At 36.8% G+C, this 25650-nt stretch overlaps 2 protein-coding genes across 11 annotated transcripts in view; one reads left to right on the forward strand and one right to left on the reverse strand.

The window, feature by feature from the left end:
- The window catches only part of LOC139960712 (L-xylulose reductase-like), a 43150-nt gene that overhangs the window by 17331 nt on the left and 169 nt on the right, over positions 1-25650 (forward strand). Inside the window, exons 3-8 of the mRNA XM_071959307.1 lie at positions 940-1094; positions 20522-20564; positions 21485-21584; positions 21840-21904; positions 23419-23536; positions 24106-25650. The exon at positions 24106-25650 is cut by the window's right edge and continues 169 nt beyond it. Coding sequence (XP_071815408.1) covers positions 940-1094; positions 20522-20564; positions 21485-21584; positions 21840-21904; positions 23419-23536; positions 24106-24215 — 591 coding nt within the window. The 3' untranslated portion in view covers positions 24216-25650. The remainder of the gene's footprint in view (positions 1-939; positions 1095-20521; positions 20565-21484; positions 21585-21839; positions 21905-23418; positions 23537-24105) is intronic.
- Positions 25057-25650, reverse strand: part of LOC139960711 (sodium/calcium exchanger 2-like) — a 55403-nt gene continuing 54809 nt past the window's right edge. For all 10 annotated transcript variants that reach the window (XM_071959297.1, XM_071959303.1, XM_071959302.1 and 7 more), the window contains one exon: positions 25057-25650. This exon is cut by the window's right edge and continues 1626 nt beyond it. The gene's annotated coding sequence lies outside the window, so the exon portion shown is untranslated.

Here is a 25650-nt window from a genome sequence, read left to right on the forward strand (position 1 = left end):
GAGGGTTGTTTACCATTTCATTTTATCGTGTTTACTGTGTTGAAAGTTTAGAGTCAACAGTTTTATACAAAGTTGAGTGACTGAGATAGACATTACCATTTGTAGAGATGTTCTATTAATAGTGACAAACCTTTGTATTCTTATTCAGTACCAATCAATTGTATTTACTGCTTCCAACCACCCCTTGGTACATACTTGATTGGTAAGATATTATGGAGATTAAAGTCTCTGTTGATAGTCCATGTGGACGTTTATTTTGATTGATAAAAGAGGATCACATATTCTAAGCATCCTGGTGAAGTTTGCATCCAATTCCTACGAACAGTTTTCAAGATAGCAGCAATTTAAAAGTGACACGTTTTGTACTAAAAATGAACTTGAAGCCGAATAGATCCTGTTTGAACAATAGGTGAGGTTGGACTCCTGTCCAATCCAAGGTCAAATCAATAAAATGCAAAATAAATGTCAGTGTTAATCTATGACATCACATCTGTGTGCTTCATTCTTACCTGTATGGTACAATCTGACAATTTCAATTATCAATATCTTGATATTGCACAAGTGGGAATTTCTTGCAAATTTCACCAAGATGCTTTATAGAGAATTTTCCTCTTTTATCAGTCAAAATTAAGTGTCCCCAGGATATTCCTTTCAACATAGAACATTATTTCTTAGTATGTCTGAAATGTTTTCAATCAGGTATAGAAATCGGAAAGAAAGAATATCTATATATGTAGCAAGTTGTTAGACAGAAAGTAAAATGTTTTTATGAACATGTTATAAATTGTTTTTTAGGAATTAAACCATAAGTGCTGACCGACTATTTTCACACAGAGGATTTTGATAACGTGGCTAGAGTTGAAGTTACATGTGTTCCACCCAACTTAATAAATCACTATCAGTTTTTGTTCTGCTTTCTTACTTTTCAAATTTGTAAAGAATGAAAACATTACACCAGTTGTCTGTGACCTGAGTGATTGGGATGCTACTGAGAAGGCAGTCAGCGCTATTGGTCCATTGGATCTCCTTGTCAACAATGCAGGTGTTAACATCTTAGAGCACTTCCTGGATGTAACCAAAGAATCTTTCAACAAGTAAGTGAAAACAAATTTCTTTAAAGAACCAAATTGAGAGAGTTTGAGTTTTATCTCAGAAGTCAGTTTTAGCATGAAACCCAATAAATAAATGTTAGCAGCAGGACAAGGGTGACTATCACCATAACGTTATATCCAAAATATAGATCCCAGAGTGCAAATAAAAAAAAAATAAGAAAAGCATGCCATTGATATAAAGATGGCAGTAGATAAGAATATCTCAAGCAGTGATTTCAAAGAGAATGTCAAGGTATAAAACTGCATAAACTATTGTAGGAATGTTAGAGCATCATTAATCAAAGGATGACATTAAGCAGATAATTGATATTTATATTTTTTGTGCTGAAAATACACTTCCACCAGTCTTGGTTTTGCTTGGTTACTTGCCATGTATGCAGGCGGCAAGTTACCTATACAGTTAAGTTGGCATTCTGTGTATGTGATGCCCTAGCTTGTAAACATCTCAAGATAGGTAACCTCTGCAGTTCTCATGTTTGGCATGTGGCTTTCCCCATGATTAGTACAAGAACCCTATTGTTTTGGGTGGAGGTCAAATGTCATTTGGGGTCAGCAGAGGACAAAATGTGAAAATCTGAAAAATGCTGTATCTCCAGAACCTGAACATCAAAGGAGCTCATATATGCATGGTATGATAGCCTTATGTAATGTAAAGTCTATACACAATTTGGTGTCGGTAAGAGTTCATTTAAGGTCACCAGGGGTCAACATCTGAAATCCTTGTAAACTTGATAAATCAAGATAGGAAACTTAATTGGCTCTCATATCTTGCATTGGGCTTCCCTATAATGAGTACAGGAACCCAACATAATTTGGGTGGAAGTCAAAAGTCATTTGGGGTCATCTGAGGTCCAAATGTCACAATATCAAATGGATCTCATCAAGCTAATTGTTACAAAGTTCTGCAAATTCAGCTCTTTGTTGTTAAGAGTGAGTATGCAAAATAAATTACCAGCAACAAACAATGTCCCTCTGTCTTTCTTTCATCAAATGTCACATGATTCCCAGTGATCTAACCATGTAAGCACTGACTCTGTTTAGATTTATGCTGCTCTCCATCTGCAGTGTGAACTTCAGCCAGCTTGCAAACTACTCATGTGCTGCATATGTAATTGTATTTAAAGGCCAGTAACTGCTGGGAGGGGTTTCCCTCTGGTTTCTATACCATTTTTGAAATATTTGACATATTTATGGAACTTTAAAGTTTAAACATTCTCAGCTTGTCATTAAAGGAATATTTTGGTGGCAGATAAGAAAAATATTTCATACTGTTAGTTGAAAACCCCATCTCAATATCGTTTCCCTAACTCAAGATATGGTTGGTTGCATGGAACTTATTTTGACTGGCTAAACTCTCGATTCTTCCTGGGAGTAGATCACAGTAGGTGGTCTGAGAAGTGATAATTTCAAAAAAAATTAGCGCCCACAAGGTACCAAAATATTAGGTCCACATGTACCAGCTATATACACGTAAACCTAGGGTGCGTCGGTAAAAGCAAAAACAGATACCGGTATACCTGTTGACAAATACCCGGTTTTACCGGGTATACCAGAAATTTTCACGGAACCGCAACTTCCAGCGTTAACTGTACTATTGAACACTAACATGAACCTATGGACACTAGCGTAGCCTACAAATGTATTTGTGGTTCTATGACGACTTTCCCATCTCTGTGTTTTCTTTTGCAGCAACTTATTTAAAGATTTGATTAAAAAGAAAATAAAGTATGAAAAATCAGTGTTGTTTACTTGTCTTTCATTTCAACGCGAACCTACAGTTCATTACACTCCACTACAGGGCCTAGTCCAACCACAAACACTAACGTAGCATATAATTGGAATAATGGGAATTACCAGGTAATTAAGTATTTTCACAGTATCGGTATCAGAACAGGTATGAATATACGTAATTCGAAGAATCGGTGTTTACATTGTAGAAGACAGTGCTACTACTACTAACAAAAACAGTGTATGAAATACGTATTGGGCATAATCGGTTTCTTCCCAAAATAATTTGTTAGAGCATTTGACAAAGTATGTGCGTCAAAAGGAACTCGTGTGAACCATTTGGCAGGAAACTATACAAGCGTGTATGGTAAAACTATGCTGAAGTTTTAACGCAATTAGCTGTAGCAAATTGTGGGTATTATTATACAACGTGACTGGGGAATGACTTTAATTTGTCAAGTAGCAGTCTGTAAAAAAGAACTTTGGGGATTCCTTTCTTTGAAATGGTATTCTCAAATGTAAAGAGAGTGACATCTTAGAGCCGCAAAAGCTCCCTGACATTGTCAAAGTAGTGAGCATGAAAACCTCTGTAATGGAGTGTTGTTAACCCTGTACCTTGCGGTTGATTGTTTTATAATATATTTATTTTTAAACGAATTCAACGATCTGTAGGATTCAAAGAAATTTTGGCTCTTTTCGAAAGCAGTTGTGGTGTTTTGAAGAAAGAACATTTGTATTTGGCGTGATTTTCGGGTTGTAATAATAAGATTTAACTTGGGAAATCACTCTATTTAGGTTTATTGCAAATGTTGATCATTTTGATACTGAAATGGTTTAAAACAATTAGAAGATAATTCTTAACATTTAAACTGAGTTTCGTTCGTTTAAACTTTTACATGTGTAAACGGCACAGCCCTATGAGATAGAAACCAATTCAAGTAGTTAAGTATGGATTGTTTTAAAACTTAGAAGAAAATTAGCCCATCTCTCTGGCAGTAGGTACAGAGAGCTGGGCATGCAAAAATGTCTATATTTTACTCGCATGTCTTAGACCTACTTCAAGCACATTTTACCTGCATGGGTTTCTCTTAGTTAGACAGCATTGCATCGCTAAAAGATATTGCAGATTCCTTGCTAGAAAAAAAATGCATACATGTATTGTTACGAATGTACACACACATACCATCCAATCCCTTTTCCTCGTGGAACAAACACATGTTTTCAAAACCTCCAACAAGTGTTATGCTGTATTCTGTACTACCCCATCCCCCCCCCCCCCCATCCATACGGACTGTTCCAAATTATCGTGTGTAAATGTAACTCATCCGTGCTTGTGATTGGCTGAATAGGCTTAAACCATTTTCGAAGGTGAAAACGCAAGAAACTTATCAGTGTGTCCCTTCATTGACCTTTTGCTCGGTACAGTACAAGCAGCAGGTGCAAGGGCTAATATTATGCAGCAAGAATGTTTTCAGTTCGGGACTACGGAGAGTTTTAAGTTACACACAAAAAAAATGGGAATTTTTTTGAGTTTGTGTGTATTATCTGGGTCGGTATTTTTATCGGGTATTATTTTTACAGGGTGTTCAAGGTTTGTTTCGGATATACCTGGTATTTTCGGTATATGCGTAGATGAAACATTACAATACCGTTGGTATGGACTATGGGTATGATTGAAATACCCGGTATAACTGGTATATGGTTACAGTATACTGACACACCCTACGTAAACCTGCTCTAATCTCGATCTTGTGCGATGCGTAGCACACGTTTTTGTTGAGTTTTTGAAAAGGTACAAAAACTGCGCCATGTGTTATGTCTTTTTGGGCGAAGCAAACTTGATTTGGGGAAACAAAGTTTGTTTAATGAATTTCTTTGTTTCTCTTTGATTACGTTATTTTAATATAATTTATCAAGGTTTAAAGTTCTGGTTTGTTGTTTATTTTGTTGAGTATAATTTAAAGTTTCAAGTCATTATAATTTGGGAAATTAAAACATTTTTCATTTGAATTAAATTTTAATTTTTCTTAATGTAAAGTACAGTAGTTGCGGTATCAAATTAATTTTCATTAATCTACTTCTACTTTCTGGAGACTTGACTAACTAATTTTGTGGGAATGAAAAGTAATTATAGCAGTGTTGTATTTTTTGCCCCGATAGCTGCCCATACTTCTCATCACACCCAGATTTAACATAGTCACGTACATGTCACAATTGTAATATGGAACGCGAAACGTTTTCACATTACAACGTAAATTAATATCATCACAAGATGTATATTGTTAGTTCATTGATATACTAGAGTTGCTTGATTCCAATTATGACCTATCCTGTACTCTTGCTGTCCATATTGCATCAGTTATTAAATCATTGTTTTGAGGCGGTGGAAGCCTACTGTATGGTTGACAGCAACTCTGGAATTAATACTCACAAAAACTTCCATTTAGTGTCGACATAAATTCTATGCCAATCAGAAGGTATTTTTTCATGTCTGCATGAAATTGAATAAATGCAGACATAAATTTGACTTAATTCTGGCATACCGGTTTATAGTTTATGCTGTTCTGTTTCAAGAAAAATATTTTCAGATTTAAGGTGGCACTTGATTTGGATAATCCAGATCCTATATATAATACCAATGTTTGGGTATGATAGGATTAAGCTATTTTCCTTTTGTCCAGGGTTGTCTCAAATATTTATGATATGATTTTTCAGATTTGACTAATTGGAGGCTTAGAGATAGTGAACAAGAGACTATATTTATGTTGCATTTAAAAGCAAAATTCTTACTTTCTGTATGTAGTCCTTTCTTGGACAGGTGGAAAAAATTATTCAAAATGTCTGATATGTGTAAAAGTAAGTGGGCCTGACATTTCCATCCTAGCAGCCTCTGAAGAAGATCCTGCTAGGATCAAAATGTCAGGACCACTTTAATACTTTTACACATTTTCTTACACAGGCTCTTTAGTGGATAAGCAGTTTGCTCATAGTTTTGGTTTCATTTTAAATTCTCTGACAGCATCGTTAAGACGCGCTTGGAAAGCTTTTTCATCATGAACATTTGTTGTGGGCGTAAGATTAACTATTTACAGTATATAGTCTAGATATATTTCTTTCAAATGTTGGAAATAGGAGATCTTTCTTAAAAGCATTGTTTGTAAGCGATCTAAATGGTCCAACTTGGTCTCATACCCTCGCTTATTTTGAGGGTAATTAAATGCTGAGGGTTCTTGTTAGTTTCTTACTGACCATTGGTTTTTAGGAATTCTAATGCTCAGGAAGTACTTCTGAGAAGACTTCTGAGCATTATTTAGGAGACACAGAGAAAAATAAATATGCCACTGGACAGCAGAGTGCAGGGGACTTAAGTCAGATAGATATATTAGATACTTTAGCCACTTAGTCGATAATCATAATTTATTAGGGCTAAACTTGCTATCAAAAGGTCTTTGATAAACAGATAAAAGATTAGGATATAATTGCCTTACCATTGGGGCACCTCGAACACAACCTTATAAATAAATAGCAAAACATGATAGTCCCATATAAATGATATTGCTAAGTATGTTTCTTAGTCCTGTTTCCCTTCTGGTGGTGATTGTTGGTTCTGGCTGGGGTTCTGTGCCCACACAGTATAATATTAATGTTCCCATCCGGTAAACAGAAATAATGAAATAGTTTTGTGACAGTTCCTTCATGTAAAATCACAAATTCATCACTTCTGGCTTTCCCATGATGGATGGCAGGAGAGAGTTTCTTCAAAGGTGGTACGAATATTGATCACGGTGAAGCTGTCAACCGGACAAAGTTTCTCAATGATTTCTTGGGTTACTATAGCCGAGAGCTGGACTTATGATTAAAATAGGATTTTACTGTGTATAATACACACATAAACTTTCTACACAGTAATAAGTGATAAACAAAAAAACTTACATAAGTTGGTCTTCACTGCTTGGCAGTTAGGGATGCTCTGCTTATATATTGGCTAACAGGTAGAATCTTTACTACTCGGTAGGAAAAAACAGGAGGTACTGTACAGGGTAGCAACCAATCTGACCAATCAGGAGATGGCAACAGCCTGCCTTATCTTAAATAAACTCTTGCCATTGGTCAACGGGCTGTTATTACATAATATGTTGATCACTATGCATATTCAGTAGCAAGGGAACTTGTTGCCAGGGCTGGTGACTAACTTAACTAACACAAAAAGAAACAAAACTAGCCACTGGGTCCCACGGGTAGGATACATGTGCCTTCTCCCTTCCCTCTACAAAACTGTCTCTCAATGGCTTATATTTTATTACACAAAACCCCATTACAACATAAGTACTACTGTCAACAAGTTGCACTACTGTAGCACCAAAATGTAGTTGAAATGATGGGAATGATACCATAATTGTGAATCTAAGCATCTTTGCTGAGACTAAACATATCTCAGAAGGGACTGGACAGTGGACAAGGTTGGAAGGAAATCTTTGTGCTTATTCTATAGATATGGGCATGATATTAATTTGGTAGTTGGTATTGAAGTCACAGTTTTTCCCCCGAACAAACGTAAAATTACGACAGCAAAACCAATTTAATTATCAGAAAGTGGTAGACTGGTCAGAATTGACTGCATTTGTTCTTGTTTAGGGGCCAAGTTACTTTATCCAAAGTTGGTTGGATACATATGTGTTCAGTCAAATATTTGCCCAATGTTTTTAAGGTGTACAGACACTCACATATTTTGAGCCCAAGTTATAACATAATGAAATATTTACTGTACCAGTGTACAGTATGTGTAAAGATGGATGATTCAATGATATGTTTGGGATAGAAATAGGCGGTTACAATAAATAGGCTTCTGACTCTACACGGTATATTTACCCACACTGAAAGAAATATCGATTCTGTGGACAATGTCCACTCTGCTAGAACACTATAGCGCATCTGGGAATTGATATACCTGTCTGGATACATCCATACCAAAAATACTGATTAAGGGCAGTGGGGGGGGGGGGGGTGGGGGCGACCACCTAGACAAGAGCATCAGCAATGTAACTACAGGAGGATTCTATTGTTATCATACAGTACTACACACAGACTCTGCACCGTACACAACAAGTGCACCAAAGGGCTCATCAATCAACAATGCATTTCCACATCAACAATGGACTGACCAGGTGAAGATCATGAGAATGGTTCCGATGTGTTAGGTTCTCTCAGTACCCTGGGGGTTTGGTAGTGAGCCCTGTTAGTTCCATCTGTGAGACGCTGCTGTGGCCGATCAATGGAAGGATGTTGCCATCATAAACATAGCGTAACGATGTGTGGTAGTTTAATGAGGACATGATGTAATTATATATCATCAAGAAGGGCCTATAGAATAACGACATGTTGTTATTACATGGTGACACGTTTCCATTATCTTTACAACACAGTTCAAGTTTTAACACATAACATTACAACTTCTAACAAATTAGGTTAAGGATGTCACTCCTATTTCTGTGATTTTGCTCTTCCTACACAAGTTATGTTACAACTATCACTTCTAAATATTGACACAAATGATAATGTTGTAATTTACCAGTTTTAAATAGACCAATCACAGCTTGTTTAGAAAATGCTGTTGGCATTTGTAAAAGCAGTACTTGATGATTTACAATACCTAAAGTTTGTTATTTAAAGCCACCCCTCTTATTATGACACAGCGTATACATTTACAACATAGGTTTACAATTCAACACTAAATGATCGTCAAATCAAACAGTTGTTTGTACTAACTGATTTGCATCTTGGGACCATGCTCTGCTGTTTTTGTCGTAAATGTTATCATCATACTCTGTTAACATCAACATTATTTCAAAAGTTGCAGAATATTGCACCATTTTGCATTCTCCCCCTCACCCTCCCCTCACCCTCCCCCTCCCCCACTTTACCCACTCCCCTAGCTGAGACCTGTCCATGGACACATAATATTTTAGGGCAAACATGGTGGTTTTGCAGGCTCTGTGATCCGCACACATTATCATACATGTTATTTGTAAATGTTTTATATCATTATTATATAAAGCCATAGCCCACGTGGGCATGTGTGTCTTATCATCCTCGTCTCACAAACTGTCATCGAAATTTTACCTGAAGTCAAAACTTTGAAGTAGTCAAGTCATTTGTTTTCAAGTTCCATTGTTTCAATTTTGGGACCAATGTTTGATTTTCACTGTGGGCTGCAGTCCATATTGGTTTAGTGATTCAAATCATATGCAGTTCAGTAGATTTTATAACTTGTAACAAGTTTCACTGAAAATTTGCATGCGACAGGTACAAATTGGACAACTTTATAAATGTGAATGATATTTTCTTTGTGTGATCTTCATGAACTAGCTACTTTACTAAACACAACTGGTAAACATTTTGCTTTGGGAAGAAATGTGAATAACTGCTGCATGGTGAAATTAAACATAAAAAATACATCGGTGCTTTCTATGACAACGTCCGGGTGTGAAGTTTTACAGTCCGAATTGCCGAATAGTTTCACCCAGACTCTTTGTGGTTTAACAGTCGACTATTATTCGGCAGGAAAACAAAATATATCAACATTTGGAATGCCTGTCTATCCATTACATTCTTCTTGAACGTCTGTCTGTGTGTGTTTGTTTATGTGCGTGTGTTTGTTTGTGTGCTGTTATTTGACTAAGAAGTGAAACTTGTGACTAGGTTAGAAACATGCGGTAAAACTAATTCTGTCGATGCGTGAATTGTGAAAGTCAGTGAGGATTGAAGAAAATCTAACTACAATCAAAATCGCTCATATCTGGAAAACGGAAGGACATATCACTTTTGTCAGCGTAAAATGGATTTTCATCAGACATTCTGCCTGTGGCTTTTCGATCTTCGTCGGAACTATAGTGCCAAAGATAATTACACATACCAGTTCCGCGATTTTAATAGTTTGTGTATGGGAAAAGAAACTAATTCACACGATTTCAGGCGATGGGGTCTTAATATTTATACGGTTTCTATGATTGTGGGGATTATAGGTACCATGCGTAACATGAAGACCAAGTTTAAGGGTAAATTGAGTAAACAATTTAACAAAATACAGGTATGAAAGAAAGTTAAAAAATCGCGTTCTCAGCCAATATGCAAACCGACGACACAGAAAGGTGTATAAGATCATACGGAATGATCAAAGTAATATCCAGATTGGGGGAGGGGGGGGGTGCGTGGATTTTGAAAAGTGCAAACAGTAACTACTGAGAGAAGACTTAAATTTTCATTTTACAATGAGACAAATCATTTCTAGACAGAATTGAAAATAACATTTTTGAGAATGTTATGGCATCATATGCCTTCTGTATATCTGTAGGACTAAGGCAATGCATGGGAGGAATGAGATATTTCCGCGTCTAGGTATCGGAAGTGAAAAAAAAGAAGAAGTTAAAACGCTGAAAGTTCTTCCCTTTTGTAGTTGTTCATAATCTATAGAAGAACACAATGAGTTATCAAAATATCGTACATTAAAACTACCACGTTATGTGAGTGATAATTATCATCTCACCGAATGCATTCCACGGGCAAAGATGTAAGCGAAACATGGTAAAACCATCTCTATCGCACATTGAATATGGACATATAGACGATAGGTGAATTTAAAAGCACATGTATCGCGATATAAACGTCTCAAGCTGATTGGCTGGCTGGGTGACATATAGACGATAGGTGACTACATTGTAGCACATGTATCGCAAGGGACTGGGGTTGAGAGCGGATCAGTCGTTTAGTAGTTCGTGCCCAGGTGCTTCCTTGAGTGACTTTTCATTAAAAAAATATTCCCAGTCTGGGATTGACGAGAACTATGAGGCCGACACATTTAAGGAGCAATGATTCGTTTTTCACTTATAACTGCGACCTTCATAATAACGATACTCAGCTCAAGAAACTAGATGCATGAAGTTTACTCTAGGACAAAACTAAACCAATTGTTAAATTCATAATCGTTGTGTCATTCTCTGGAATTCACTCCCTAGCAATTTAAAAGATACAAAATCCTTGGTTCATTTTAAACTGTCACTGAAACGCCATACTGTACTCAAAAAACTTCACCAGTCAACGTGAAAATCATATTTTTGTGGAGGGTAGGGGAGGGGGGCGGGAAGGGACCAGACTAGAAAAGCTTATGCTTATTCTGGTCCTATACCATCACATTGTCTCTTGTGTTAATCAAACATAAGCATCAGTGTGGGCAATCGATCCAAACAATGTCTTATCTATGCACGTATGTAAAATAGTAAATAAAACGTTTTTATTTTTAAAACGTATAGACTTTAAAATATACCGAACACCGAAAAGTAAAAGATCTTTTTGTTAACCTCATTTTATATTTTCTGTTTTCATTTGGACTATTCTTTCGCCATTAATACCCTCCCACCTACCCAAATGCTCCATAAGTTATTACGACTTCGAACCTAACATCTATTCGCAGTGAATAGCCTAGTGGTAGTCATTTTTGCTTCCTTGACTAATATTTCAACATATTACCACTTTTTGTTTCTTTTTAACGTTCTATCAACTATTCTATCATCGTGTCAAATAATTTTATGCCCTCGTTAATAAATTCCTGTATGAAATATCAAAATATTTTCTCTTCAGCTATCATAAATTGACTTGATAATTTCTGATTGACCAATTCGTTTAGTACGTCACTAATTTGTATGGTAAGCACAATACGTCTTATTGCATATGCATGTATGCAAATGAGTTTATTGTAAAACGTGCATTGAAAATTGCATAACTCAGTCCTGCTAATGTACCGCTTCATATATGTTTCGTTTTTTTTTTTTTTTTAAATATATCGCAGTCGATATATGTAAACGAACCATATAATATGTCGGTTCGTTGTTTGTTTTTTTGTGGCCAGGTCTTAACTTTGTGACTTTTCTTGAAAGTACCATATATGGGTGAAAACTTGTGAAAATTCGTTATCGTGGTGTCATCCTCTGGAATTCACTCCCAAGCAATTTAAAAGATACAAAATCCTTGGTTCATTTTAAACTGTCACTGAAACGCCACACTCACCAGTCAACGTCATGTTATTCTCCTTATGCAGCTATTCCTGCCTCCATATATGTGTATATACAAATGTTTACGAGTTTTAATGTATATGTGCATTAGTAGTGGTAAATATCTTTTACCAACTAACCCTTACCTCATATCAATGTAAATTTTATGTGTGTCAAGGAACTCAGAATTGGCATGTAGTTTCGTTTAACTTGTACCACAAAATCATGTTTTTGTGGGGGGGGGGGGGGTGGGGGAGGGGTGGAGAGAAGGGACCAGACTAGAAAATATAATGCTTATTCTGGTTCCTCTACCATTACATTATCTATTGTGTAAATCATACTTCAGCGTCAGTGTGAGCAATAGCAAACAATGTCTTATTTCAGTTCGTATGTAAAATAGTAATAAAACAGCTTTTTGGTGGGTTTTTTTTTTCGTTTTCACTTTCCTTTCGCCATTGATACCCTCCCACCTACCCACATGCTCAAAAAGTTATTACGATTTCAAACCTGACATCTATTCGCAGTGAATCGCCTAGTGGTCGTCATTTTTGCTTCCTTGACTAATCTTTCAACATATTATCACTTTTTGTTTCTTTTGAATGTTCTATCAACTATTCTAACAACGTGTCAAATAATTTAAGCTCTCGTTAATGAATTCCTGTATGAAATATCAAAATATTTCTCTTCAACTATCATAAATTGACTTGATAATTTCTGATTGGCCAATTCGTTTAGTACGTCACTGATTTTTTTGTAAGCACAATACTTCTAATTGCATATGCATGTATGCAAATGAGCTTATTGTAAAACGTGCATTGAACATTGCATAACTCAGTCCTCTTCACGTCCCGCTTCATAGTTTCGGTTCTTATTTCAAATATTTCGCAGGCGATATATATAATCGAACCATATCATATGTCGGTTCGTTGTTTGGTTTTTCGTGCCCGGGTTCTTTCTTTCCTGTGTGACTTTTCTTAATAGTACCATATAGGGGTGAAAACATCTGTGGCTGGAAGTTTAAGAAACTCCAAGCCTAATATCGAAAACAACTAGGGCCGATCAATTTATCAAAGAATTGACTTCAATAATATTTTTGACAAAAAATCACTGGACACGAAAACTAAGAATCTTGATCTTCTTTTAACCCCAGTCCCAAAACATCGAAACTAAATGTATGATATCGTGTGACGAGTCCCTTGGAAAGGAATAGATACTTAACATGACCATGTTAAGTAAAAGTCCGTGAGCAATCTACTTAGTACTGTTTTACACGAGATAGTCCTACTTTGTGATCGGTAAGGTTACGTTACCGTGGGGCCCTTGCAATGAACCATTACTTGCTACGTAAGCCAACAGGGTTGCAGGCTAAAGGTTTTATAGATAAAATATGAAGTGATCGGGAAGGGTCCTGAAGCGACGGGTTCACCAACAAGTAAAATATATTTTCGTTCATCCTTATTTTCATTCTTCTAATTTCATTTTCACTCCTTTTCGGCTTTGATACCCTCCCGCCTACCCAAATGTTCCAAAAGTTATTACGACTTCCAACCTAACATCTATTCGCAGTGAATCGCCTAGTGGTCGTCATATTTGCTTCCTTGACCAAACTTTCAATATATTAGCACCTTTTGTTTCTTTTAACGTTCTATCAACTATTCGAGTAACATGTCAAAGAATTTAAGCTCTCGTTAATAATTTCCTGTATGAAATATCAAAATATTTTCTCTTCAACAATGATAAATTGACTTGATAATTTCTGATTGGCCAATTCGTTTAATACGTCACTGATTTGTATTGTAAGCACAATAATTCTAATTGCATATGCATGTATGCAAATGACTTAATTGTAAAACGTGCATTGAACATTATACGTAACTCAGTCCTCCTCAAGTACCGGTTCATAGTCCCGGTTCTTATTTTAAATATATCGCAGTCGACAGATGTAATGAACCATGTCATATGTCGGTTCGTTGTTTGGTTTTTCCTTTATGACTTTTCTTAAAAAAATATTTTATGTGGGTGAAACAATCTGTGGCTGGGAGGAACATGGCCGAGCAATTTACCAAAGACTTCACTTCAACAATATGTTTGAAGAAAATTTAGCTTAAATAGGGTATGGACACTAAATTCAGCAACTTGATCTTCTTTTAACTCCAGTCCCCAAACATCGAAACTACCCGTATTATATCATATGACGAGTTCCTTGGAAAGGAATAGATACTTAACATGGTCATGTTAAGTAAAAGTAGATGAACAATCTACTGAGTACTGTTTTACATCCACTTGATAGTTTGATTGTCTTAAAGGGGCTGCCGGCTAAACGTTTAGACTTGAAAAAAAAGGTATTATCTGAAAGGGTCGAGAATTTCGTAAATTTCTATTTTCATTTTGACTTTCCTTTGGCTATGAATACCAGTCAACGTCATGTAGTTCTCATTATGTAGCTATTCGTGCCTCCATATCTGGTTTCTAAGAAAATATGACTACACATAATAGTGTATGCATATATGTGTGTAATTGTGTATATATTTTTTAAATGCATAATTATGTGTATATATACAAATGTTTACGAGTTTTAATGTATACCGAAAAGGCCACCGACAAGTCCACAGAAAAGTAAGATATCTTATTGGTTAACCTCATTTTGAATTTTCTTTAGCTCTGAAAAAGTAAAATATCTTTTCGTTCATCATTATATGTCAAAGAACTCAGAATTGGCATGAAGATTGGTTTAACTTGTTCCACAAAATCATGTTTTTATGTTGGGGGGGGGGGGGGGTGGTAGAGACCTGACTAGAAAAGCCTATGCTTATTATGGTTCCGCAGGAAAGGAATAGATACTTAACATGACCATGTTAAGTAAAAGTCTGTGAGCAATCTACTTAGTATTGTTTTACACGAGAGAGTCCTACTTTGTGATCGGTAAGGTTACGTTACCGTGGGGCCCTTGCAATGAACCATTACTTGCTACGTAAGCCAACAGGGTTGCAGGCTAAAGGTTTTATAGATAAAATATGAAGTGATCGGGAAGGGTCCTGAAGCGACGGGTTCACCAACAAGTAAAATAAATTTTCGTTCATCATTATTTTCATTCTAATTTCATTTTCACTTTTTTTCGGCTTTGATACCCTCCCGCCTACCCAGATGTTCCATAAGTAATTACCACTTCCAACCTAACATCTATTCGCAGTGAATCGCCTAGTGGTCGTCATATTTGCTTCCTTGACCAAACTTTCAATATATTAGCACCTTTTGTTTCTTTTAACGTTCTATCAACTATTCGAGTAACATGTCAAAGAATTTAAGCTCTCGTTAATAATTTCCTGTATGAAATATCAAAATATTTTCTCTTCAGCTATCATAAATTGACTTGATAATTTCTGATTGGCCAATTCGTTTAGTACGTCACTGATTTGTATTGTTAGCACAATACTTCTAATTGCATATGCATGTATGCAAATGACTTAATTGTAAAACGTGCATTGAACATTACATAACTCAGTCCTCCTCAAGTACCGGTTCATAGTCCCGGTTCTTAATTTAAATATATCGCAGTCGGTAGATGTAATGAACCATGTCATATGTCGGTTCGTTGTTTGTTTTTTCGTGCCCAGGTCTTTCCTTTGTGCAGGGATGCCATAATTCCGGCAACAGCCGGAATTCCGCCTTTTTCCTGATTTTGAAATTTAGTCCGGCTCCACACGATCTTTCCGTCCCAGTTGAAACAGGCATGAGCTTTTCCCGCGAATTTTTAACTATTATCCTAACACACTGTAGCATATGTAAATTGGAGTCTATATACCGCAATTTTTTTCTCTGGATTTCCATAAAGTTCCCAACATTATTGCCCTGATAGTTTCTTAAATTTCCCATGATTTTCAAGTAGTTTAGTATCATAAGAGTAGGGACAAATATTAAAGTTTGTGGCTGCTTAGGAAGTGACTCGAAAACGGAGATAATTACGGAAATTTCCTCTCGGACTAGACCCTACATACGAAAGTTAGATGTCCCCGGAAAGGTTCCTAAAGTTCAGTTCCTGGCCAGGCAATTCAGACTGAGACTTCTGCGGTACGGTACTTAGGCATATTTCACCTTTACCGAAAGTGCCATTTAAGGTTAAAGAATCGAACACATGAACATTGTCCAGTTATGTGTGTTTTAATCTTATGGTGTTGTTTCTCATTTTCTTATTGTATTTTTTATAGTATTTTTTGGGAAGTGTAAATTTCTACAACATGATATCTCAAAATAAAGTTCAGATAGGCCTGGGAAGTTCCATTGATCTGGGAATTGTGCCAAAATATTCTTGCAGGGCTACGCGCCAACCCGGGTGGCGCTCTGCTTATATAGCTTTGGGACGTCCAAGTCCCCACAACTTGTTACTAGGGGCAAACCCTGCTGGTATCCCTGTTTGTGACTTTTCTTAAAAAATATTTTATATGGGTGAAACAATCTGTGGCTGGAAGGAACATGGCCGAGCAATTTACCAAAGACTTTACTTCAACAATATGTTTGAAGAAAATTTAGCTTAAAGGCTTTGAAGACTCGCCCCAAACCGCGTGCCGTGCTCTGAAAAAGTGAACTTTCCGTTGCTTGAAAGTGTAGTTTTCTGCTTGTCGCTACAAAATGCAGACAGTAACGAAACATGATACATTGTTATCTTTGCTGGACCTGAGATGTCCATCGCTGTATCGTTTGTACAGTGTGCTGTGGGTATTGACCGCAGCTGTATGTACTGACTGTACACTAGTGTCTAATTACCGACGGTAGCAAGCTGTGTGTGTATTTTCTTGGATCGATGGTGGTGTCTACTAAACACTTCTGTTACACCTTACTCGAAGCTTGGTCAGATTACCGGCATGAGACGTTTCTTTGTGCGCGAGTCTTCACACCCTTTAAATAGGGTCTGGACACTAACTTAATCAACTTGATCTTCTGTTAACCCCAATATGACGAGTCTCTTGGAAAGGACAAGTGGGAAAAGTGGATCAGTCACTCAGTAGATTTGTCTTCGTGCCCAGGTTCTTTCCTGGGTGACTTTGCTTTAAAGAAAAAGTATTTCGTTCATCACTATGTCTTCTTTTATTTTCATCTTCTATTTCTTCTGGCCATGAATACCCTCCCACCTACCCAGATGTTCCAAAAGTTATTACGACTTCCAACCTAACATCTATTCGCAGTGAATCGCCTAGTGGTCGTCATATTTGCTTCCTTGACCAAACTTTTAACATATTACCACCTTTTGTTTCTTTTAACGTTCTATCAACTATTCGAGTAATATGTCAGAGAATTTAAGCTCTCGATAATAATTTCCTGTATGAAATAGCAAAATATTTCTCTTCCAACTATCAAAAATTGACTTGATATTTTCTGATTGGCCAATTCGTTTAATACGTCACTGATTTGTATTGAAAGTGCACACGTCTAAATTGCATATGCATATATGCAAATGACTTAATTGTAAAACGTGCATTGAACATTACATAACTCAGTTCTCCTCAAGTACCAGTTCATAGGTCCGGTTCTTACTTCAAATATATCGCAGTCGATTGATGTAATGAACCATATAATAAACTTTGAGAAAAGACGTGACTATATAGAATAAGAATGGAAATTAAATTCATTGGATTTGACCGTAGCAAAGAGACGACCAAAAGTTTTACTTCACACATGTGTGAATCTGCCAAGTGTATCCTAGTAAAACTAGGCTAAAAATAAGTAGCCTAACATCGCCAATCTACAAGTTGTTGTGTGTTACAGTGTCAGCCTAACATTAGCCTACGTTGTATTTGTGAAGAGGTTAGGCTGCTGAGATTATCGTAGCCTACTTTTGATATTGGCCTAACGTTAGTGTTGGACGGAGGACAACGTCGGGGTTTTAGAAGCATGTGTATTAGCAATGTAGAGTGAATGACAGTTTAAAAGACGGTAAGTGGTTTGCATTACTTTTAGAAAAATGTGCAAAGTTAAACTTAAGGCTAGCATTTAACTTAAACGTGCCAAACTTAAAATTGGATTGGAAGGCTATTTGACTACGACAGTTTGAGGATCTCAGACTGATTGTTATTATTATTTAACTTTGACAGAAGGGTAAAACTGGGTTAGAGTGTTTATCTCCCCTGCAGCCTGTCAAAGTAAACTGAGTGTAAGCGAGGGCTTTATAAAAACTTAAGATGCAGCAAAAAGTAAATAATGAGTTGAATAAATTAAATGATAGGAAAGAATAGAAGAGACCTAAAAGTGAATAACGGATGTAAAATGCATGAACAGAGTTTTAAATATTTAAAGTTCAGAAATATCATAGTTGCAATTAGTATAAAACTTGTAAAGTTGTATTTTAAAAGAGTTCAAAGATTTGCTATTTAATTTCTTAAACTTGATTGTTCGTTCTAGACATTCTTTGGCAGCTGGATATGAAAATTGTCACTGTATCTACATGTGCCCCATATGACACTGCAATAGTCAAAGATTGGCAAAATATATCCATTGTTCGCGAAACCTGAATGTGCAATTTGTAGTAAGTTGTACTTAGGGAGATAGTTCTATGTTACAAGGATAGACAAGCTAAACCCAAGTTTAAAACCCCTCATTCAGACAAGTATTATTTGGGGCTTTGTCAGCCAATATCTGAATGCTTCTTAAATGGTCATATTCTGTGATGTGTACCTACAGTACATCATTTGTGCAGACAGAGTGCTCTAAAGACCTTAAGAAAATCAGGACAATTTAGTTTGCCGACTGGACAGTTTATATTCATTGCAGAAACGGCAGCATCCCAATTAATCAAGACACATGGAGTGCCTCAACATTAAAAACTTCAGTTGTACAAAGCCTTTTTATCAAATGATTGTACAGTTGTACCGCAATGTAATCAATATTAATTATACCACTTGTCTTACAAAATGAGCAAGTACAGGCTGTACAGCATTGTTACGGACACAGGATTCTGTGTTAGGCACGCACTGTTTTGCCAGGGATGCAAAATCTTCAATTTGCCGGATGTTAACTTTTTTTGAGCAACAAACCCCAAGTTCACAATTCCACTTAGGCCTATGCAAAACATAACAACAATTTCTTATTTGTGAATGAAAGTCTTTCTTTCTTTTCCAAAAAAGCACAATTACTTCTCAGAAGAACCAAAATTTCTTACAATCCTACAGATGATTGAATTAGTTTGAAAACAAACAAATCATATCATTCACTGCAAGGTACACAGTTAACAACACTCCTTTACAGAGATTTTCATGCTAAAAATAGTCAAATATGCTTTTCCAAATTATCAGTGATCTGATGGCAGATAGTCCCTAACCCATTGTCTGAAACATTCGTTCATCTGTAGTGCTCAGTTAATGAACACAAAGTATGTTGTTTAACAGCAACTACTTGTACAGGTAGTGTTAATAGAGTTTCCCCTGTGTACTGTTGATAGCAAAGTTTGTGCTATGGACTATCATAGAGTGCACTCAAATATCATAATGTTTGGCCTCGTTGACACACAGTTAGACAAAAAGCAATCATGATACAAAGTTGTACTTGAATTGTTTCTAGGAATATCACACAATTTTGGAATCAATGTTTTGATCACAAAATGTTATTTGTTGAGAGAAGTTATAAATTTTGTGGGAGCTAACATCTTTGATACTGATAAGGATTTTTCATCTCACAGTATGTTTCTTCTCTCAGCTTTGAGAGTTGCTAAATTATAATGTACATTATTTCACAGCAATTTCTTTGTTGCAAACTTTTCCGCGTTCCTTCGACGACGTGCTCCGGTTAATTTGTGCTGATCTTTCATACATCATCAAAAGTACCCACTGAAGCTTGAGTTTCTAAATCAACATTGTGTAAAATGCTTGTACATACTGTAGTGGGAAAGGGGTCGGACCGGCTGAGTTGAGCTGACTTGCATAATGCATATAGTGGGTGGGGAAAGGAAAACTTTGAATTAAACTTATGAATAAAATTACATTGGGTAACTCTTAATGGTAACTTACGACAGGGGTTTATGAAATTGTCAGCAAGTATGAGGCCTTTAAGGGGCATGTTCTTGTGTCGTTGAGATCTATATGTAAAATGTTCTCATAAATTTAAATTTAATATCCTAGTAATAAACTGAAGTTAAGAATGTAATAAAAAAGGGATAAAAAATACTACATTAGTCTATTGTATCTCAATACAATTTTTTTCCCCCTTGTTTATCAAAGTATGTTGAAGTTTGATCCAGCAAAATATTGTCATTGATTCAGCCTTTAAGGCATGGGGACATCCTCTTTATATTTGTATCATTTCTTGTCTTATTTCCAGCTGTGGTTCCATGCAAAACTGGCTTCACGTAATATTGTACACTGTGTAGGAGGTTGTTCCCAACATGTTTGATATGCTTTAGAATACCAAACAGTTATATAAGTTCACACTGTAACCTAAAACAGTCGGGTTCCTGTTTCATCCACACCTTCCCTCTCCTCCTCCCCCCCCCCCCTTCCCCACACAACATTAAACATTGTTTTTTTAATGGTACAAACCACTGTATAATGAATTGTAGTATCAATTAACATTATTGATGCATTCATTTCTGTGTTTTTTTATTTTTTTTATACTCTTTTTATTTTTAACTTTATTCCTTCTGTTTCCCTGCAGGATTTTTGAGGTTAACGTTAGAGCTGTCATTCAAGTATCACAGGTAAGACCAATTCGGATTCCTTTCCGGAGGCATAAGGAATCCGTAAAGTCCTGATGGTGTATGGGTGTGTGTGTACGTCTGTGGTCTACAGTATGTTAGATTGTTTGTAAAGACAGTAATTCAAAAGTTAATGATGAATTAACTTCATACTTGGTATGTGGATCCATCTTATTGAGTACATTGAGTGTATTGTTTTCAGTACAATGGTCATGTGGGGTCAACAGTGGTCAAAGTCTGAAACTTTGTTGAACTTCATACATGGTATGCAGATTCAGCTTGTTGAGTACAAGAAATCTATTGAAATTGGTGGTCAGATGTCATTTGCGGTCAACAGTTGATGCCCACAAGGGATTGCTACAAATCTTTTCTGAGACAAATTTAACTCACTTGCTCTACAGTACGTACATTAGTCAAATAGTTATTTTTAATTTGAGCAAATTGTATTGCAAGGAATCACAATGCTAACTGGCTTTCTGGTATTGAGCATCTCCAGAGTTAGAGAGAACAATATAAATTTTTCAGTTTACATATTAGTATTGCAGTGATACATATAATGCTGTCTGAATTTGATGTATACAACTACTGTAGTTATTGGATGGCCATGATGACCACCAAAGCTGATTTTGGTTTCTCCGAACAGAAATATACGATCTTGGACTACCCTAAAAAGTTTGTCCTGCGGTCGTTTCAAAGACCATTAAAAACTGTGGTTATGTTGGAGAACTAACTGAACCTTTATGAGTCCACAGTGCAATGTACTAACCAACTTTTACCAATTATACAGATGATTGACTTTGTTTTCCAACAAATAAATCCTATAACAGCATATGTGGTCCGTGCTCTAGTGTAACCCTAGCAGGTCCCATTCTGCATGCAGTGAAAAGTAAATATTTCTATTTATCCACATTTCCTTTTTACAGATATTTGCTCGTGGTATTATCAGCAGAGATGCAAGTGGAGTGATTGTTAATATTTCCAGCCAGGCATCATTGGTGGCCCTAAACAAGCATGTCAACTACTGTAAGTAGATTAAAGGGCCTACCCTAACAATTTTTCGCTCCCTTCGTAGAAACTGTTATATCATTGAGGTTGTCACACTTCTCAAAGTTTGAAAGTAATTTATGTTCAACAAACTATTTGGCCACAAATTTTGCACACCCTCAAAAGGGATGCAGGTCCTAACTGTCTTACCAAAGTCATAAGTGTTTATGTAGAGTAAAGGATTCTAATCTTGAGTTGGTTGTTGGAATCTTTGGTTGTTGGATCTTCCCACAGGTGCAAGTAAGGCAGCCTTAGATTCTGTAACCAGGTCAATGGCTATGGAACTTGGCCCTAAGAAGGTAAGTGCTATCATCTGTCTTTGGAGTGTTTTTTATCTTGCTGATGAAAACAAATGTCAAAAAAACATGGTTACTTCCATCATGAAGATACTTTCATGTGTCCTGAGCAACTAGCCTGCAACAGGTGTTTGAGTGGGTCTTGTGCTAATATCTGGCAACTGGTGTTTGAGTGGGTCCTGAGCCAATAGCTGGTAACTGATGCTGTTAGTGGGTCCTTAGCAACTAGCCTGCAAGTGGTGTTTGATTGGGTCTTGTGCTAATATCTGCCAACTGGTGTTTGAGTGGGTCCTGAGCCAACAGCTGGTAACTGATGCTGTTAGTGGGTCCTGAGCAACTAGCCTGCAACAGGTGTTTGAATGGGTCTTGTGCTAATATCTGGCAACTGGTGTTTGAGTGGGTCCTGACTCCTGAGGCAATAGCTGGTAACTGATGCTGTTAGTGGGTCCTTAGCAACTAGCCTGCAATAGGTGTTTGATTGGGTCTTGTGCTAATATCTGCCAACTGGTGTTTGAGTGGGTCCTGAGCCACTAGCCTGCAACAGGTGTTTGAAAGGGTCCTGAGCCAACAGCTGGTAACTGATGCTGTAAGTGGGTCCTGAGCTACTAACCTGCAAGTGGTGTTTAATGAGTCCAAAGTTAAATAGCCTGCAACATGTTTAAGTGGGTCCTGAGCTGTTGGCATACAACTAATACTTTAGTGTGTCTTGTGTTGATAGCCTGCAACTGATGTTTAATGGGTCCTGAGCTACTAACCTGCAACTGGTGTTTAGTGGGTTCAGAGTTAAATAGCCTGCGATGTGTTTTAGTGGGTCCTGAATTATATTGCCTGCAACGGGTGTTTGGTTGGTCCTGAGCTACTAACCTGCAACTGGTGTTTAGTGGGTCCAGAGTTAAATAGCCTGCGATGTGTTTTAGTGGGTCCTGAATTATATTGCCTGCAACGGATGTTTAGTTGGTCCTGAGCTACTAACCTGCAACTGGTGTATCTGTTGGTCCTGAGTTGAATAGCCCGCAACTGGTGTATCTGTTGGTCCTGTGTTAATTATCCTGCAACTGGTGTTTTAGTCCTCAGCATACAATCCATGTCATAGTGGGTCCCGAGCTATTACCATTAGCTAGGGTGACGGGTCCTGAGGTACTCGTGCAACTTGTATATATATATATTGTTCATACATTGGAGATAGATTTAATAGGACCTTGTACAGATGTTAGAATTTCAAATATAGTTCTTTGCCCATGGTGGTTACTACAAGGTATCCCAAATAATAGGTTTACTACTTCTTAGGTGCCTTGAGATTATTTAAGAAGTGAAGAGGTTTAAAGCTCACAAGCTTGTTAACATCATTCGACAGGTACCCTTCTTGTTCTAGTTGACAAGCAAACAGTAACAACCAGCAAGTTACATCATCTATGCAGTTTAGCAGTCTTTGTATGATCTAGTTTCATCCATGTTGGTTTTTGGTGACTGTAAGGCCATTATCATGAAGTAACCTCTGCTGTTATTTACGTCCACAGATTCGTGTCAATGCTTGCAATCCCACGGTTGTCATGACTGAACTGGGCAGGAAAGCTTGGGGTGACCCAAAGACTGGTGGACCAGTGTTGTCTCGGATACCTCTTGGACGCTTTGCAGGTTTGTGCCATAGTTTCTTCAATTTTGAGTCATTTCAGCCTAAGAACTGGCAAGGTGCATTGAAGTTTGGGCAAAGATCGCTTTTCAAAAATATGCAGTTAATTTGTTACAGAAAATATATAATTAAGTATTAAGATGGGGGTTTCTTTATGATTGGATTTTAGAGCATTGAACATGAAAAAACTGATTGATGGAAAAGTTGTAAACTGTCATTAAGGCGATTCATTTGGAGGATACCAATCAATTGATAGAATATAGATTAAAAGTCTGATATGAGTATTCTCCCCTCCAAGAGGACTGCTCAGGATGAAATCTGTTTCTGTTGAGTGACTGCTCAGGATGAAATCTGTTTCTGTTGAGTGACTGTAGCCAGGTCATAAGTGGATCCACGTAGGATGATATGTCCATCTTGTGCATGTTGTAGCATATCTCCATCCTCTTGATCATATTCCTGAAGAAACTGACCTTATAGTAGACCATCGACAATGCTAGCTTTGATTTTACGAACAAAAGTTGTTTTATTTTGATGATGTGCTTATATATTGATCCATTGTATTATTATCCCACAGAAATTGAAGATGTGACAAATGTTGTTTTGTTCCTATTAAGTGACAAGAGTGCCATGATGAACGGTGCCATTCTTCCCATTGACGGTGGATTTACAATAACAGGTGTCTGAAGAAGAAGCTGCCAGAGGAAACTTGATAAGTAGTTGAAGTCAGTGTAGGAAGTGCAGTGTGATTATGTCATCAAATCTTTCAAAAGAGTAGTTTACTAAGTGGGAGGTTTGGAGGGGGGGGTGGGGAGGGAGGGGAGAGTGACCATGTTATGAAAATATTTCAACAAAATAGTGTATTAAGTCAATGTAGGGAGGTGGAAGAGGGTAGGCGGAGTATGATCATGTCAGAACTCTTACAATTTGCACAAACTGCAACAGTTGCTTCTTGGTGACACTGTTTATGTGACAATATATATTTATTTCTGAACAGGTTTGTCTAAGTAATTAATTGCTATATTACTGAGTACACTAATCTACCTCATTTTACCAATAAAATGATTTATTCTGGCTTTGTCATCTACATAAGTCTAGGAACAGAGCTTTTGATGGAAGTGAAAGCTTTATCCAATTTAGTTCTAATACAAGTTGGGGGGGGGGGGGGGGGAATGTGCGAGTGCCTGCTAATGAGTTAGGGAAAGTGTGTAAGAAAAGCTTTATAGCCTTTTACAATGCCAGGGTAGTCCACCAGGTTACATGAAATTATCTAGATGAATAATTTACTGTAATTTTTTCTTTTGTAAATTTTAGCAGAGATTTCATAAATTCCAACCGAGTTTGAAAAGTTTGGATTTGATGAGGTTATTTTTTCTATCTGCATTGACCATGGAATGGCCCTCATTGCTTGGCTCTGCTGTAATCTGAACATGAGAGAGTAAAGGTATGAGTCTACTATTCCACTTCAGCAACTTTGAAGGCAAACATACTTTGATCATGAACAACAACAAAAGACAAAAATTGTGAGTTTGATATTTTCTTACCATGTTTATATTGATATGGTTATTAAGGCAATCAATTAATCCATAAATGCCCGTATAAAAACTATGACAACCAATACTAATTTAGCTACCGACGACACTGAAGCACATTAATTATTACGATAATGATATATAAGAAGCAAGTTAAGTGGAAATCATGTAACATTCCTGAATACTACCATTTCAATGCATGCAGAATATTCACTACTACAAGGTTAGTCTAGTATTTACATAAGGCTTAAGAATGACAGTCTATGGTTAGGATGATGGAACACTGCAAAACAAATATTTCACCATAAATAGATTTTAAACTGTTGAGCTTCCAAGCAGTGAGTTTGAGCTGATGGGGTTAGTTAGATAATCAACCATTTAAAATTTATGTGTGGCATTTTGGAAGTTTTGAACATTAGTGTACATTTGATTGCATGCATCCCAAGAAATGTCCAGCCTTAGGTAAATTTTGAAATGTGACCATCACAAGTTTTAGTGACCAAGGCATACAAAGGTAATATCTAACAAACCTGACAACTGGCAATACTGCCAAAACTAATGTTTGTAATTAAAGTGATAAATGGTAATTA

The sequence above is a fragment of the Apostichopus japonicus genome, chromosome 19 (assembly GCF_037975245.1).
Source record: "Apostichopus japonicus isolate 1M-3 chromosome 19, ASM3797524v1, whole genome shotgun sequence".
Classification (NCBI taxonomy): domain Eukaryota; kingdom Metazoa; phylum Echinodermata; class Holothuroidea; order Aspidochirotida; family Stichopodidae; genus Apostichopus; species Apostichopus japonicus.